Below are 15000 nucleotides of genomic sequence, written 5' to 3'. Positions count from 1 at the left end.
TTCTCTGCATTTGAAACAGCAGTGTGTTTGGACCATAGCCTCGCGTAGTGATACTACATTTTTTCACGATTGTTAACAAACAAAATTCGAAAACAATTTGCACAACCTTCACTTCATGTACCTAATCGCTCGACACAATTTGCACTACATCACACTCCCTTTTCTGCATTACTCTGACTTTCCTTCGTTCTTCTGATGTCAATTAGACATCACCTTGTTGTCCAAACACTACACATAATGTTCAGTTGTTGCACACACTGCACATAAATCTCAAAGCATCAAACTACAACACACCTTGCTGTCCAAACACTACACACAATGTTCAGTTGTTGCACACACTTCTCACATCAAATCTCAAAGCATCAACCTACAACACACAAATAGTCAAATCTCTAAACATTCAGATCTGTTGAGCAATTTGCTATCAGGATAGGAATGCAGCATTTGAGAGCCTTGAACAATGGAGAACCTTGAAGAGATCGACAACCAGAGAAGGAGAGGGGTAAGAGTGAGAGGAGGACGAGGAGGAGGAGGTAGAGGAGTAGGTGGACAGAGAGGAGGAGGAGGAGGGAGAGGAGGACCAGGAGGGAGAGGAAGAGGAGGAAGAGGAGGAGGTAGAGGAGTAGGTGGACAGAGAGGAGGAGGAGGAGGGAGAGGAGGACAAGGAGGGAGAGGAAGAGGAGGAAGAGGAGGAGGAAGAGGAGTAGGTGGACAGAGAGGAGGAGGAGGAGGGAGAGGAGGACCAGGAGGGAGAGGAAGAGGAGGAAGAGGAGGAGGTAGAGGAGTAGGTGGACAGAGAGGAGGAGGAGGAGGGAGAGGAGGACCAGGAGGGAGAGGAAGAGGAGGAAGAGGAGGAGGTAGAGGAGTAGGTGGACAGAGAGGAGGAGGAGGCGGGAGAGGAGGACCAGGAGGGAGAGGAAGAGGAGGAAGAGGAGGAGGTAGAGGAGTAGGTGGACAGAGAGGAGGAGGAGGAGGGAGAGGAGGACCAGGAGGGAGAGGAAGAGGAGGAAGAGGAGGAGGTAGAGGAGTAGGTGGACAGAGAGGAGGAGGGGGGAGAGGAGGAGGGAGAGGAAGAGGAGGAAGAGGAGGAGGTAGAGGAGTAGGTGGACAGAGAGGAGGAGGAGGGAGAGGAGGAGGGAGAGGAAGAGGAGGAAGAGGAGGAGGTAGAGGAGTAGGTGGACAGAGAGGAGGAGGAGGAGGGAGAGGAGTAGGTGGACAGAGAGGAGGAGGAGGAGGAGGAGGGAGAGGAGGACAAGGAGGGAGAGGAAGAGGAAGATGAGGAAGAGTTTTCCTCTGGTGTGTTTCGCACTGGTTCTTATCAGTTCGTTCATGTATCTGATTGTTGGGGGAAAGACGTTTCCACTTTCCAGTAGCTTTGAGACTGATTCTCTCAATCTCTCAATACAGATTCTGCTAGCAGCAAAACCCAGTTCCTGTTTCAACAGAAAAGGATGTGGTGCCAGTCAGTGCTGTAGCCTAGGTTTTTTCCACACGGTATACCATAATTACTCTCTACGCGACATGCGCACGTATACTGTATAGGCCAGAGGTTCCCAAACTGTGGTGCGGTCTCGCCAATGGATGAAATAATTAGCAGACGGTACACCCTATTTATTTTTTTACTTCAGCCCCGTATACTACGTATATAGAGTATGACGGTATACTGCACCACTGGTGCCACTTCCCCCAGAGGCAAAAATATAGTTTCCTTTAATTTTAACCAAATGGGTTCCCAGATTGGACTGCTAACTGCTGCTCGCTTTGCAGTTTTCTGATCCGGTCAACAGCAGATGCACGACTCCAGGCGTGCGGGAAACAACAGCAGAAACAACAGCAGCACATGTGCTCCTCCTAAATGACTCTCCTCTGTCACAGGCAGGCGTCATCCTTTTAGGGCTTAAATCCCTAACGTTAGCACGTCTTAAAAAATACAAAAGAACTACACTGCACTATACACCAACCCGACTGGATCACCACCTTATCGTTCGTGGTGGGGTGGTTTGCGTCTCCATGAACCCTAGAGCTATGTCGGCAGGAGTAGGCTATGGTACACCTGGCAGGGTCACCCATCACCCAAGAGTGATTCCACTGGCCCTCCAGGTTGGGAAAAAAAGGCTATTACAGAAACCCGAAGCAGAGCAAATTCACCAAATCTGGGGAACGCTGTAGCCAGTCCTCACAACAGGAGAGACACCATGACGCACAGGGGGGGGGGGGGGCAAAGCCAACAGGACGCCCTCGGGCTGAATATACGCCACTGCTGGCCACTGGTGTTTTGGCCACTGCCCAAAAACACCATGAAGATCGGAAACGACCACCTGGAGGTGCACCGTTGAGAAAGAAAGGCTTGAGATCCGGCAGTCTTCCGGGTGCTTCAAAACGCCACTGAGCAACTTCTATTGAAATGAATAGCGGGGGGGCGGGGCAGTCGCTCCGGTCCTCCCTCTATCCTTTATAACTCTATGGTAATATCACTTATTTGCCGATATCTCATTTGGCTGACGAGTTGAAACATTTCTAAACCCAAAATCAGACATTTTCCTCCCCTTAAAGTTACTGCACTATACTTAGGGCAGTATAATATAACAGTATTCTAACTTATATTCTAATGAGCAGCAGACTAATCAATCGTGCAGCACTAGTTGGCTGTCCAATTCATTTTAGTTACTCTTACAGCATGTTTTAGTTTATGTTTTTCTCAATCTCAATTCTTGTGTAGGATTTTTTTTTAGATTCACATTTGAGCAAGAATCGTGCATATGGAACTTTTAGAATGATGTAGCTTTCAAGTATGACATTGACAAGTATGTCATAAATGACAAGTATGGTGTGCGGGCTCCATCCACTATATACTAAAGTTTCTTTAGCCCAGCACCCAGCCTGTCGATGTGCGTATTCTGCGTCCGCATAAATGTCAAGTATGTCATTTATTTCCCACCATGTTGCTGGGCATATGCTGTACGTAGCTTGAAAAAAGCTACAATTCATTTCACATCAGATGAACGGCGTTGCACATCAAATGAGTTTTGAGTGCAGCTCGTCGATCACATCAAAGAGAGGATTTTCTATCTCCAACCCTTAGCGTTTACACATACTCATGTTTCATTCAATCTCTGTGTCCAGTGTCCAGGGCTCTCAACTGATGGCTCATGCAGCACATCATAAGAACTTGTGCCATTATCAGCCAGGTGCCGATACATATATAAAAGGAACATGGAAATGCGTTCACCATGTCAGCCTGCCTCCACTATCTCTCATCATTTAAGACACTTCCCTGCCAGGGACCCATGCACCCATTGATTGAAAACCGTGCAATTACATGCTGTACTACAGATAAGACACCTGACAGTTTAAAAGGTGCCATGATTAGCACTTATATGAGAAGTAGAGGGTATAGGTCCTTTTAATCTGGAGAAAGAGAGTCCTGTGCTCGAAAACGTCACACAGACAATTCCGGTGCAATGAAAAGCATCTGTCGCATCGGAGCCACCGATGCGACAGATTTCATTTTGTTCTTCCTTATACTGTTCGGCGCTATCAGCACCTGCTGTCTTCATACAATTGGACTGGTCATGAGAACCGGAGGAGAGGGAAAAGTCGCACCCCATCCGATACGGACCTGGTGATAATTGGACGAAGTGGGACCATGGAAGACCTGACCTGGTTTATGACGGGCCGATTATAATTAAAATGTATTAGACCCTGTCCGACCGGGGTCTCTACACATGCACATGCACATGCACATGGACGCACGCGCACACACACACACACACACACACACACACACACACACACACACACACACACACACACACACACACACACACACACACACACACAGTATTTTAATATCTGTCTGTTGTATTTATAATTAAGAATAAATTGTCATGTCACACAGTGCAAACACACACACAGACAGACAGACAGACAGACATGCACTTTCTGTACCGTTGCTGATAGCTATTAAACTGGATTAGTGCAGTGTGTGTGTGTGTGTGTGTGTGTGTGTGTGTGTGTGTGTGTGTGTGTGTGTGTGTGTGTGCGCGTGCGTGCGTGCGTGCGTGCGTGCGTGCGTGCGCGTGCGTGCGTGCATGCGTGTGTGCGTGTGTGATTGACACCAGAGCTAGCATTTTAACAGGCTAATCCCTCCTTAATCCCAGCCGCTCCCAGCTAATAGCTAGCGTAACATAGCATCGCTAATGAGCTAAATCCTTCAATGAGGATTAAACAACAACATGGACATGACAACTGTTGACATGACAACTGTTGACATGACAACTGTTGAAATGACAACTGTTGACATGACAACTGTTGACATGACAACTGTTGACATGAGGACTGTTGCTGATGACACTGTATAACAAGTACGTGTCCCCATTGTCACGACCCAGTGAATTGAAAGATACGTTTTTCAAACTTTTAGACCATATCCGAAGTGATCATATGGTCATACTGTACTTAACAATGGATGCTAAAGCAATTTCTATTTTTGTGAATTTTTGAGGGGCGCCCTTCCTATACAGGTTTGTTTTTAGTTAAATGTTTGTTTTAAAAACGCCATTGACAATGAAGGGAAAATTTACGTCATCTTGTCCCTAACACAAACATTAAATGCCATTAACATGGCACCTAATCAATGTATGAGTTAGACTGAGTTAGAATGAGTTAGACTTTAAAGGACCACTTCACCACTTTTCAAACTATCTTCATATAATAGGTCCTCACTAATAATCATGATAAAATGGCGCAAATTTTGTGTCTCATAGGAGGGCTGTGGGCAGTTCAGAAACCGTCTTCCAGTGACATCATTGATGGGGAATACAAGCTAATAAAAACTGCAGGCTTTCTAGTCCTGAAAAGTTTCAATGCAAAAATGGAAGCCATCGTTCTCACGATAATGAAAATCTAAACATTTTTGTAAAGAAATCTTAAAAAAGAATCTCCCTAATGATGATGTCACTGGATACGGTTTCTAAACTGCCCACAGCCCTCCTATGAGACACAGACTGAGTAGAAAATAATCGTGCCATTTTATCATGATTATTAGTGAGGACCTATTTATTATATGAAGATAGGTTGAAAAGTGGTGAAGCGGACCTTTAATATATGTGACCAGTGCCAGTGATTTAATATACAAGGGGGACATGGTCATTTTTCAGTTCTTTACATATTATGAAACTGCACACTGTATCCTTTCATATGATGTATTGGTCATTGAAATTGGGGGGGAGATGAAGAAGATATGACCATTTGAAACTTGTTGAACCAGAAATGTCAAATTGGAGAATTCCCCCTTCAAAGATATCAGCAGTGATCTGTGACTTTAGGGGGCGCTGTTTTCCCTTCATTCCTCCCTTTAGTCAACAAGCAGTGTTGCCATGTCTGCTTATTATAATTAGTTGGCCTTGTTTCTAAAGAAAAAGAATGCATAGGCCTACTGTACCAATAAGTCTTCACAATTAGAGAATGTTGTTATAATTGATAGTTTGCCTGTTATCTCTCCTTTTTTAAATAGGCTACTGCATTTATTTGGCATTTTGTAGTATGAAAAAAGGGCAAAAACAGTGGCAGATAATTTAGGCTTATGTAAATGGTCCAGATGAGTACAAATAAGATAGCTATATTAGCCTGTTATTATTATTATTTGTCTGCAGAACCCCCATCTGAAAATAATGTATGCCAGGGACAAGATTGTTTTTTTTAAATGCTTGTAGATCGGCTATTTTCGCTTATTTTGGGCTTGTTTTCATATACCGGGTTGCTAATTTCTCAGAACCTGGCAACCCCGCAATAGCTTTTTTGCTACGTTTAGCATTATATTGATATCAATCCTGTAGCTAGAACAAGTACATATTGCGCTATATTACATATCGATGTGATCTGCGTTATTATCACCTTAATTTTCATGGCAGGTACATTCCAAAGTAACTAATAATAGCCACGTTATGGTGACATAATGTTACAATGTTTTCAATGTTTACGTTGTGTTCTTCTTCTGCTATTGGAAAAACGAAGCCATTTCAACATGTTCCATCTTTCTGATTCACCAGTGCCCCCATCTGGAACATTAGTTTTAGGAGGACCGAAAATGAACACACTTTTTACAAAATACGATGGTTAATACTTCTTTCTCTGCTATTTCTGTTAGCCAGTTAGTTCAAGACTAGTATTATCTTCAAAAACGATTGTGTACAAAAAGCGGGGATTTTAGCGGAATTTGCATACTTTAAGAGGAAAGCTCTATTTTCTGGTTAGCATTGGTTAATCCAATCGTTAAAACATTACACATAGTGACATGTTTAAGCAATTAGAACGACTTAATGACACTAAAACGACTTTCTGATGGAATAAAAACATTCTTTAACATTCCAACTGTGTTAATGTGGCTAAAAACGAAAACCACAAAAAAAAAAAAAAAGAATCTATTTTGTACTATAGTGAAGTTATGCTATTGCCGACTTGTGGTTCAAATCACTGGCACTGGTCTCATATTAGCGCCCCTCACTTCACATGGGTGTGATTTTTATATCAAAAGTCCACAAAAATGCAATTTGAATTGCTTACTTGCGCGCTCTGCTTGCGCAAGTAACAAGTCACTGATTCACTGAATAACTTATCGCCGTGGCGACGCACTAGTGACATCACTCTGAACACTTAAGTACATGCATAAAAGAGCCGACTGTGTTCTGACCGGTGAGCTCTTATAAACATAACATTTTTGTAAACACAATATACAAACAAACAGAAGGTCCATGAAGCCATGCTTTCCGACGGCTCAGCCGATAGCGGCTCTCATAGTTACCGAGACGACAGCTCTTGCAGCGGAGACGTAGAGGATAGCTCTCACAGCGGGGACGTAGAGGATAGCTCTCACAGCGGGGACGTAGAGGATAGCTCTCACAGCGGGGACAGAGAGGACAGCTCTCACAATGGCGGAGACAGGGAGGACAGCCCGGCCGATCGGCGCTCCTCGCACAGCGGCGACCGAGAGGTCAACGCCACACTAGACAAGCTTCTCCGCGACTTCCGCATCCTGAAGCGGGAGCGGCGCAAGCGGCAGCTGTACACCACCCACTGCCAGGACGAGATCCGCAAGCAGCAGCAGGAGGTGGACAAGCTGCGGCTGCGGCAGCGCGACCTCCAGCAGAGCCTCGCGGCGGCCGAGAGCGTGCAGGACGCGGAGCACGCCGAGCGCCTGGCCATCCTCCTGGAGATGGACGAGACGGAGGACGCCATCGAGCGGGAGCGGCGCCGCCAGTCCGAGCTGGACGGGGAGATCGCCGTTGCCCTGCGGACGCTGAAGAAGAAGGAGCACACCATGGCGCGGCAGAGCGGCCGCGCCGGCCTCAACCGCAAGCAGGTCCACAGCCTGGACTACCAGCTGGACGTGACGCGCACCTACCTGGACGAGCAGGTCACGCAGAACGTGCGCCTCCGCGACGAGCTGGACATCCTGCGCAAGGTGCGCGTCCACTTCCTGGGCCTGCGCGGCCGGCTGGAGGGGGAGCTGGAGCAGGTGCGCCGCGAGGTGATGGAGCTCACCGACCACACCAACGCCACGTACGAGGCCCGCGTGCGGGCGCAGCTGGAGGCCAAGACCCTGCAGAGGAAGGAGGCGCAGGAGCTGGCGCACGGCCACGCGCGCAGGAAGGAGGAGACGGTGGGCCTGGAGCTGGAGCGGCGCCGCGACGCGTTCGCCCGGACCAAGAACCGCTACCGGACCTCCCCGGACGACGAGGAGCGCGCCTGGGTGGGTGGGGGTGGCGACTCCATCGAGACACTGGAGGAGGTGTTTCTGAGGGTCAAGGCCGTGGTGGGCGAGCTCGACCTGGGGCCCGACCGCATGGTGTGGAGGTACATCCGCGGCGAGGAGATGAACGTCGAGCTCACCGTGTCCATCGGCGACCAGACGGACGAGGCGGAGGAGATCAAGACCCACTCGGTCCAGCTGGACGAGGCCACGAGCCTCATGACGAAGGAGGACCTGGCGGCCACGAAGCGCCACCTCAAACTGATGAAGGAGACGGCGGCCCGGCAGCTGGACCTGGACAAGAAGCTGAAGAACGTGGAGTTCATGCTGCACGCCACCGCGCCCACCATGGACCAGTTCCGGAACCTCAACGACAGCATCCTGAACACGGTGTCGCGGCGCGAGAAGAGGAAGATGGACGAGGAGCTGGGCAAAGACCTGAGGGTGAAGGATGAGCACCTCATGACCTACATGGACCTGGTGGAGAAGAAGACCGGCGACCTGCTCCACTGGGAGGCGGACCTGCTCGCCTGGAAGGCCAAGCGCTCTCAGAGCTGACCTGCTCACCTGCTCACCTGGCAGGCCTCTTTCGTCTAGTGCAATGGTCTCCCCTTAATTCTGAAAGTATACAAATTAACCCAAAGGTATTGCATATAATGTCAGAGTTGCAAAGCTGTAAGTGTCCATTTAGTTCCATGTGTACACTCTCAGAGTTACAGAGCTGTAAGTGTCCATTTGGTTCCATGTGTACACTCTCAGAGTTACAGAGCTGTAAGTGTCCATTTGGTTCCATGTGTACACTCTCAGAGTTACAGAGCTGTAAGCGTCCATTTGGTTCCATGTGTACACTCTCAGAGTTACAGAGCTGTAAGTGTCCATTTGGTTCCATGTGTACACTCTCAGAGTTACAGAGCTGTAAGTGTCCATTTGGTTCCATGTGTATACTCTCAGAGTTACAGAGCTGTAAGGGTCCATTTGGTTCCATGTGCACACTCTCAGAGTTACAGACCTGTAAGGGTCCATTTGGTTCCATGTGTACACTCTCAGAGTTACACAGTAAGAGAGAGTCCCTGCAATCCACTAGCGGTGCAACGTCACACTAAACTAATACATTTAACAATCCATAATCAATAATCTAAAAATAAATAATAATAATAATAAAATATAGCTGCAAACATTCAGAAGTCAGAGGTCTTCTACGAATGACTGTGAGCTTCAGTTCCTGAGGGGTTCTCATGGCCTTCTACCATATTGCTGAATTTGGTGGAAAACGACAGCCCAAAAACTGCTTAACATGGTGGAATCCGTATGGAAACAATAAGGGGTCTACCCCTAATAATACTACTAATAGTAATAATAATAATAATAATAATAATAATAATAATAATAATAATAATAGGGCTTGACCCCTAAAAAACATAACATAATAATTTATTAAATTATAAAGTATAAATAATAATACAAATAATAATATAATATAATATAATATAATATAATATAATATAATATAATATAATATAATATAATATAATATAATATGATATGATATGATATAATATGACATAACATAACATAACATAACATAACATAACATAACATAACATAACATAACATAACATAACATAACATAACATAACATAACATAACATAATATCCTATTTTGGGATGTCATTATAGGTTTTAAAGTTTTAATACATTCTCTCACTCAAAATATTTTAAAACAATATTATTTTTTTTTGCTTTAAGGTTTTTCAGTAATAGGCCTAATCAGAGTCTAATTGATAGAACAATAACAAGACAAGAATCCATAGATGGACGTCTTCAGCCCCAAAGAGTGTGAAGAGGCGAGATGAGGCATTCATAATAATACCCTGTATGGAGAGAGACCTCACAGTACTATGACAACGGGTACACTATTGCAGTGGTTCAAAAAGGACCCCCAAATTGAAAAGATAGGCCAGGGACCCCCCTAAGAGAAGTTGTTTATGGCTCTAGCAGTGATTCTCAACCAATTTAATTTCAAGGACCCACAGTTTGACATGCATTAGTCTATACGGACCCCCATTTAATAGCATTTATATCTCTGAGACCCCAATTTATATTGTAAAATCAATGTTAATTTAACTCTGAGAGTGTGCAAATGGCACTTGGTTGTGTTTGTACACTCTCAGAGTTACAGACCCATAAGGGTCCATTTGGTTCCAAACTATCCCTCCAAACTATCCCCGGACCCCACTTTGGGAGCCACAGCACTATTGTATAACTAAAGGAGCATACTGTAGGTTCCCATGACATCGCTCCCAGTCAATACCAGTGGTGGGAAAAGTACTCACACTTAAAATCTAATATCAATACTGCAATGTAGAAGTACTCAGTTACAAGTAAAAGTCAGGAATTCAAACTTTACTTAATTACAAACATTTTGGCATCAAAATGCACTTGAAGTACCAAAAGTAAAAGTACTCATTATGCAGAATGTCCCCCGTTTCTTTTGAAAATAACCGATTTATCGGCTATATGGCTGAAATGTATATAGGGCTGATATATGGTTGAAGTGGTTCATGTATGGGTTTTTTTTTATAATAAGTAAAAATCTACAAAATAACTAGTGACTAAAGTTTTCATATAATTGTAGTGGAGTAAAAGTACAAATTATGTGAATACGAGATGTAGTGGAGTAGAAGTAAAAGTATTGCAAAGTACAAACGTCTCAACAGTACTTAATTAAATGTACTTATTAACTTTCCACCACTGGTCAATACAATACAATAATACACATATTGCAAAAGATAGCTTGAAGCGCTTTTTGATATAAAAATACACAAAAGTTCAAAATAATCCCTTTTTTATATCCATTCTTAGGTATGCCCATAAAATGGGCATACCTAAGAATGGATATTAAAAAGTTTATAGTTTGAATTGCCTTGATGTCAGGCTCTGCAATTTGTGAACACTACTTTTAGTCTTCATAATCAGAAATGCCTGTATCATGTATTTAATCTAATTTCACCAATTATGTATTCCTCCACAATATGCTTTTGAACCCATGACATGTTGTGAATAGTCTATTCAATGCCTGAAGGCCATTTGACCTGCAGGTGAAATCGCTGGTACACAGAAGTCTAAAGCCTGATTTAGCCTGGTGCATGACAAAGATTCTTTATGGTAACTGGCCCCAAAGGGGACACGGCCAAGACGTGTGTGTGTGTGTGTGTGTGTGTGTTGTGTGTGTGTGTGTGTGTGTGTGTGTGTGTGTGTGTGTGTGTGTGTGTGCGTGCGTGCGTGCGTGCGTGCGTGAGTCTCAAGCTGCTATCGGCTCAATATCACAGGATGTTGTGAACCCATTAAACCTTCTGACAACACAGACGCACGCACTACATATTTCATAAGTGTCAATAGTTAATGAAGGTAAGAAAAACAGAATACAGAATTAATGCATATTTTAGATGAAAGCTTAAAGTATTCAAAATATCTTGAAAAAAGGATTTGTGATGAGTGAAGTGAAATTTGAAGAAAAATTGTATGAAATCATTTTACTTTGCAAAAACTATTCAGAATATTCTAACTGATGTTTTTTGAAATAACAGCTTTCAGAAAGTTTGAATAGAATAATGGACATTTGTTAATGAATAAAAAATACACCTTACACACATTCAGACACAAAGCACTCAGGGCTGTGTGTGTGTGTGTGTGTGTGTGTGTGTGTGTGTGTGTCCTGTGTGTGTGTGTGTGTGTGTGTGTCTGTGTGTGTGTGTGTGTGTGTGTGTGTGTGTGTGTGTGTGTTGTGTGTGTGTGTGTGTGTGTGCGTGCGGCGTGTGTCGCGCTGTACCTGACAGGGGCTCCTCTACTCTGAGCAGGTTCAGCAGAACAGTCACCGTTGACTCTGTCTGGTTCAGAGGAGACTCATGATCATACCTGGCATGAGAGGAGCTGAGGAGAGGAGAGGAGAGAGGTAGGAAGGAGAAGGAAGGAGGAGAGAGGACAGAGGGAGAGGAGAGGAGATGGAGAGCGGAGAGGAGAGAGAGGAGAGGAGAGGGAGAGGAGAGGAGAGGAGAAGGAGAGGAGAGGAGGTGGAGGAGAGGAGAGGAGAGGAGAGAGGAGAGGAGAGGAGAGAGAGAGAGAGAGAGAAGAGAAGAGGTAGAGAAGAGAAGACTGACAGAGAAGAGAAGAGAAGAGAAGAGAAGTAGAAGAGAGAGAAGAGAAGAGAAGAGGAAGAGAGAAGAGAGAGAGAGAAGAGAGAGAAGAGAAGAGAAGAGAGAGGAAGAGAAGAGAAGAGAAGAGAAGAGAAGAGAAGAGAAGAGAAGAGAAGAGAGAGAGAGAAGAGAAGAGAAGAGAGCTCTCAGTGACCTAGCACAACATGGTAGCTGGAACCCCAAAGGTCCACCCACCAGACCACCAGACTGCTTAGAGACCTGGGAGTCAGAGGCCAGAGCCAGTGCTTGCTTAATATAACAACAAGATATATTAGTGAACAAAAACCTGAACATGTGAACCATTAGGCTAAATAACAAATAGCGCACATGTCATTGGAATGATCGAGTTTGACGCACACAGCCCGTGACACACAAGCTGCTCTTTTTGCAAATAGCTGCATCTCCTCCTCTCCTTTCTGTCTGTCACTGTGGTGGTCTGTGACACCGTGACCAATGACCACGTTTATGATAGTCTAGATTGTCTCGCTGCAGTGGCTGGGCTGTCAAGTGTCAACCTAAACCTTAACGTAGCCTATATATGTGGCACTGGTGGTGGTGGGCTGGGGAGGTACCTATCTCCGACGGTCCCCACTTGCGCTGGCACGGCACATTTGGCGTTCGAGTCGACGTAACTCCAGAAAGCCATGGGCCTTCTGTAGATTAGGCTACAGTAGGCTACTCACGTTGGGAGACTTGACTCTCCAGCTGCAGCAGTCCACTCTGAACTAGCCTACTGATTATTTTATGATATTCTTACCAGATATCTTGGTCGTAAACTGTTGAATGACGGGCTGGTCCAAAGCCTTTGACGGTAGAGGCTCTTATTGTGAAGGAGTAGGTGGAGCCAGGGTACAGCCCCGTGAACACGTGGATCGTCTCATTGGCCAGTTTCACCACCTTGCCACTCTGATTGGACAGATCGAACTCTGTGTCGAAGGAGCTCAACGCTTTGTAGGAGATCTGACAAAATAAGAGACAGAAAATAATTAACACCTTATAATAATAATAATAATAATAATAATAAGAGTAATAATAATATGCATTGATTGATTGTTTGATTGATTGAATACGTTATTAGTCAGAAAAATCAAATTTGGGCACGGTTTCAACCCCAAACAAAGCCCCATTGACTTCCATTTTAGGGATGTCCCGATCACGTTACATCCAAAATCACAGACAATATAATCGAATCAGTCTAATATCATGATCCCGATCAGGGTTTTATTTTTGGCTCCCGATCCAATCATTTGAAAATGACGTGATCGGTAAGGTTGGGCGATATGCCAATTTCTTTCAGTGAGAACAGCTCACTGCAGGTCGCAAAAAAGCCAGATCTACAAGCTCTCAAGGCGCCGCGTCCTGCCTGTTTTTGCAGCTCTGTTCGCTACGCGTTGAGAGCTTGTAGATCCGTCTGTTTTTGCAGCACAACTGCGCAGCCAGGGTAACAAAATAAGAAATACGTTTAGATGAAGTGAAGTTGGAACGGACAAGCAGCTGCAAGCTAAGCTAACATCACAACCACTGGCTGGTGACAGTGTTAAGCATGTAGCCTGCCTGCCCTAGTAACTTCTCCTGGAGAAGTCTTGCCTCCCCGCACCGGCGTCGGAGGCTCAGAGGGGCGCCCACATGCTGCTGCTGATTCACAGGCTCTGAAGGCGCCGCGTCCTGCCTGTTTCTGCAGCACCGTTCGCTACGCGTTGAGAGCTTGTAGATCTGTCTATTTTGCAGCGCTGGTGTTAGCGTTAGCTTAGCGTGTAGCTACTGATTCAACACACTGAACTTCATCTATACCAACACTACCAGCCTGTTTTTCTCTTCTTTTTTTTCCCGACTTCACGGGTGGCGCATTGGGATTGTGATGAGACACGAGACAGCAGTGTGCATTCTGTTGTGACTGTATATTATTAAACTGCATGGGTCTGGACTCCGGAGCGTAAACAACATGTAGGCTACAGTACAGTAACAGTAGCCTTCCTCGGCTCGGCTCACAGTGAGCAACTGAGCATCACGGCTGCGGGGACTGGGAGTCGGGACTATACCATTATAACGGGAGGAGGGGATTTCCACACGGCCGCTGTTACTACCTTGCTGGCCCAAATTGATTCACATGTTGCGCACACTTTACAGGTTAAAAATCGGCCCGAGAAATCGCCTAATAAAAATATTCGGCGATTGGATTCGTATATTCGCGATTGACGATGTATTCGTATCGTCACCCAACCCTAGTGATCGGCCCTGATTTCCAATCACGTTATCAAATCGGGACAACCCTACTTCAAATACACAAATGAACGTGGCTGTGTGAATGTGTAAGTGGCTGTACTTCTGTGTATGTTAAATGTACGTGGCTGTGTGAATGTGTAAGTGGCTGTACTTCTGTGTATGTTAAATGTACGTGGCTGTGTGAATGTGTAAGTGGCTGTACTTCTGTGTATGTTAAATGTACGTGGCTGTGTGAATGTGTAAGTGGCTGTACTTCTGTGTATGTTAAATGTACGTGGCTGTGTGAATGTGTAAGTGGCTGTACTTCTGTGTATGTTAAATGTACGTGGCTGTGTGAATGTGTAAGTGGCTGTACTTCTGTGTATGTTAAATGTACGTGGCTGTGTGAATGTGTAAGTGGCTGTACTTCTGTGGGCAATAATGTTAGCACCGATGAACCCAGCAGTTTGCTTTTTATTTTCCTCACTTGTTTTAGTGCCCCAACTAAGTGGACTGACTTACAGCTTAAATTAAAGATCTGCTCTCCCATTACATACGGTCAATTTAAATCTTTGATTGTCTGCAACTGTTTTTAAACACGTATTAGATCACACAATGAGGAAATGTTGCTGTTCTGTTCTGTTTTGTTGTTTTTGTTTATTGCTTTGAAAATATTGTATTATGTTGTACTGTTTCTCGACGACACTGCAAATGAGAGAAACCTCAATGTCTCTCGAGAATAAAACAAGGTTTGAATGAATGAATTATTGTGTTATATTTGAGGGTCAAATCCCCTCCTATGCCCAGCTTTGTGTGTTTGTGTGTACCACATTTGTGATGATTTGATTGGCATGT

General features: G+C 44.8%; 1 protein-coding gene across 1 annotated transcript in view; it reads right to left on the bottom strand.

Annotated features, from left to right (window-relative positions):
* The window catches only part of LOC310868025 (receptor-type tyrosine-protein phosphatase mu-like), a 167688-nt gene that overhangs the window by 53496 nt on the left and 99192 nt on the right, over positions 1–15000 (bottom strand). Inside the window, 5 exon segments of the mRNA XM_083778229.1 lie at positions 11580–11610; positions 11613–11666; positions 11669–11680; positions 12701–12737; positions 12739–12903. Of these exon segments, the coding sequence (XP_083634355.1) occupies positions 11580–11610; positions 11613–11666; positions 11669–11680; positions 12701–12737; positions 12739–12903 (299 nt within the window).

This window comes from Protomyctophum parallelum, assembly GCF_964188405.1.
Source record: "Protomyctophum parallelum genome assembly, chromosome: 12".
Taxonomy (NCBI): Eukaryota; Metazoa; Chordata; class Actinopteri; order Myctophiformes; family Myctophidae; genus Protomyctophum; species Protomyctophum parallelum.
The sequence above is the reverse complement of the archived record's forward strand: the minus strand, read 5'-3'. Positions and strand labels throughout refer to the sequence as shown.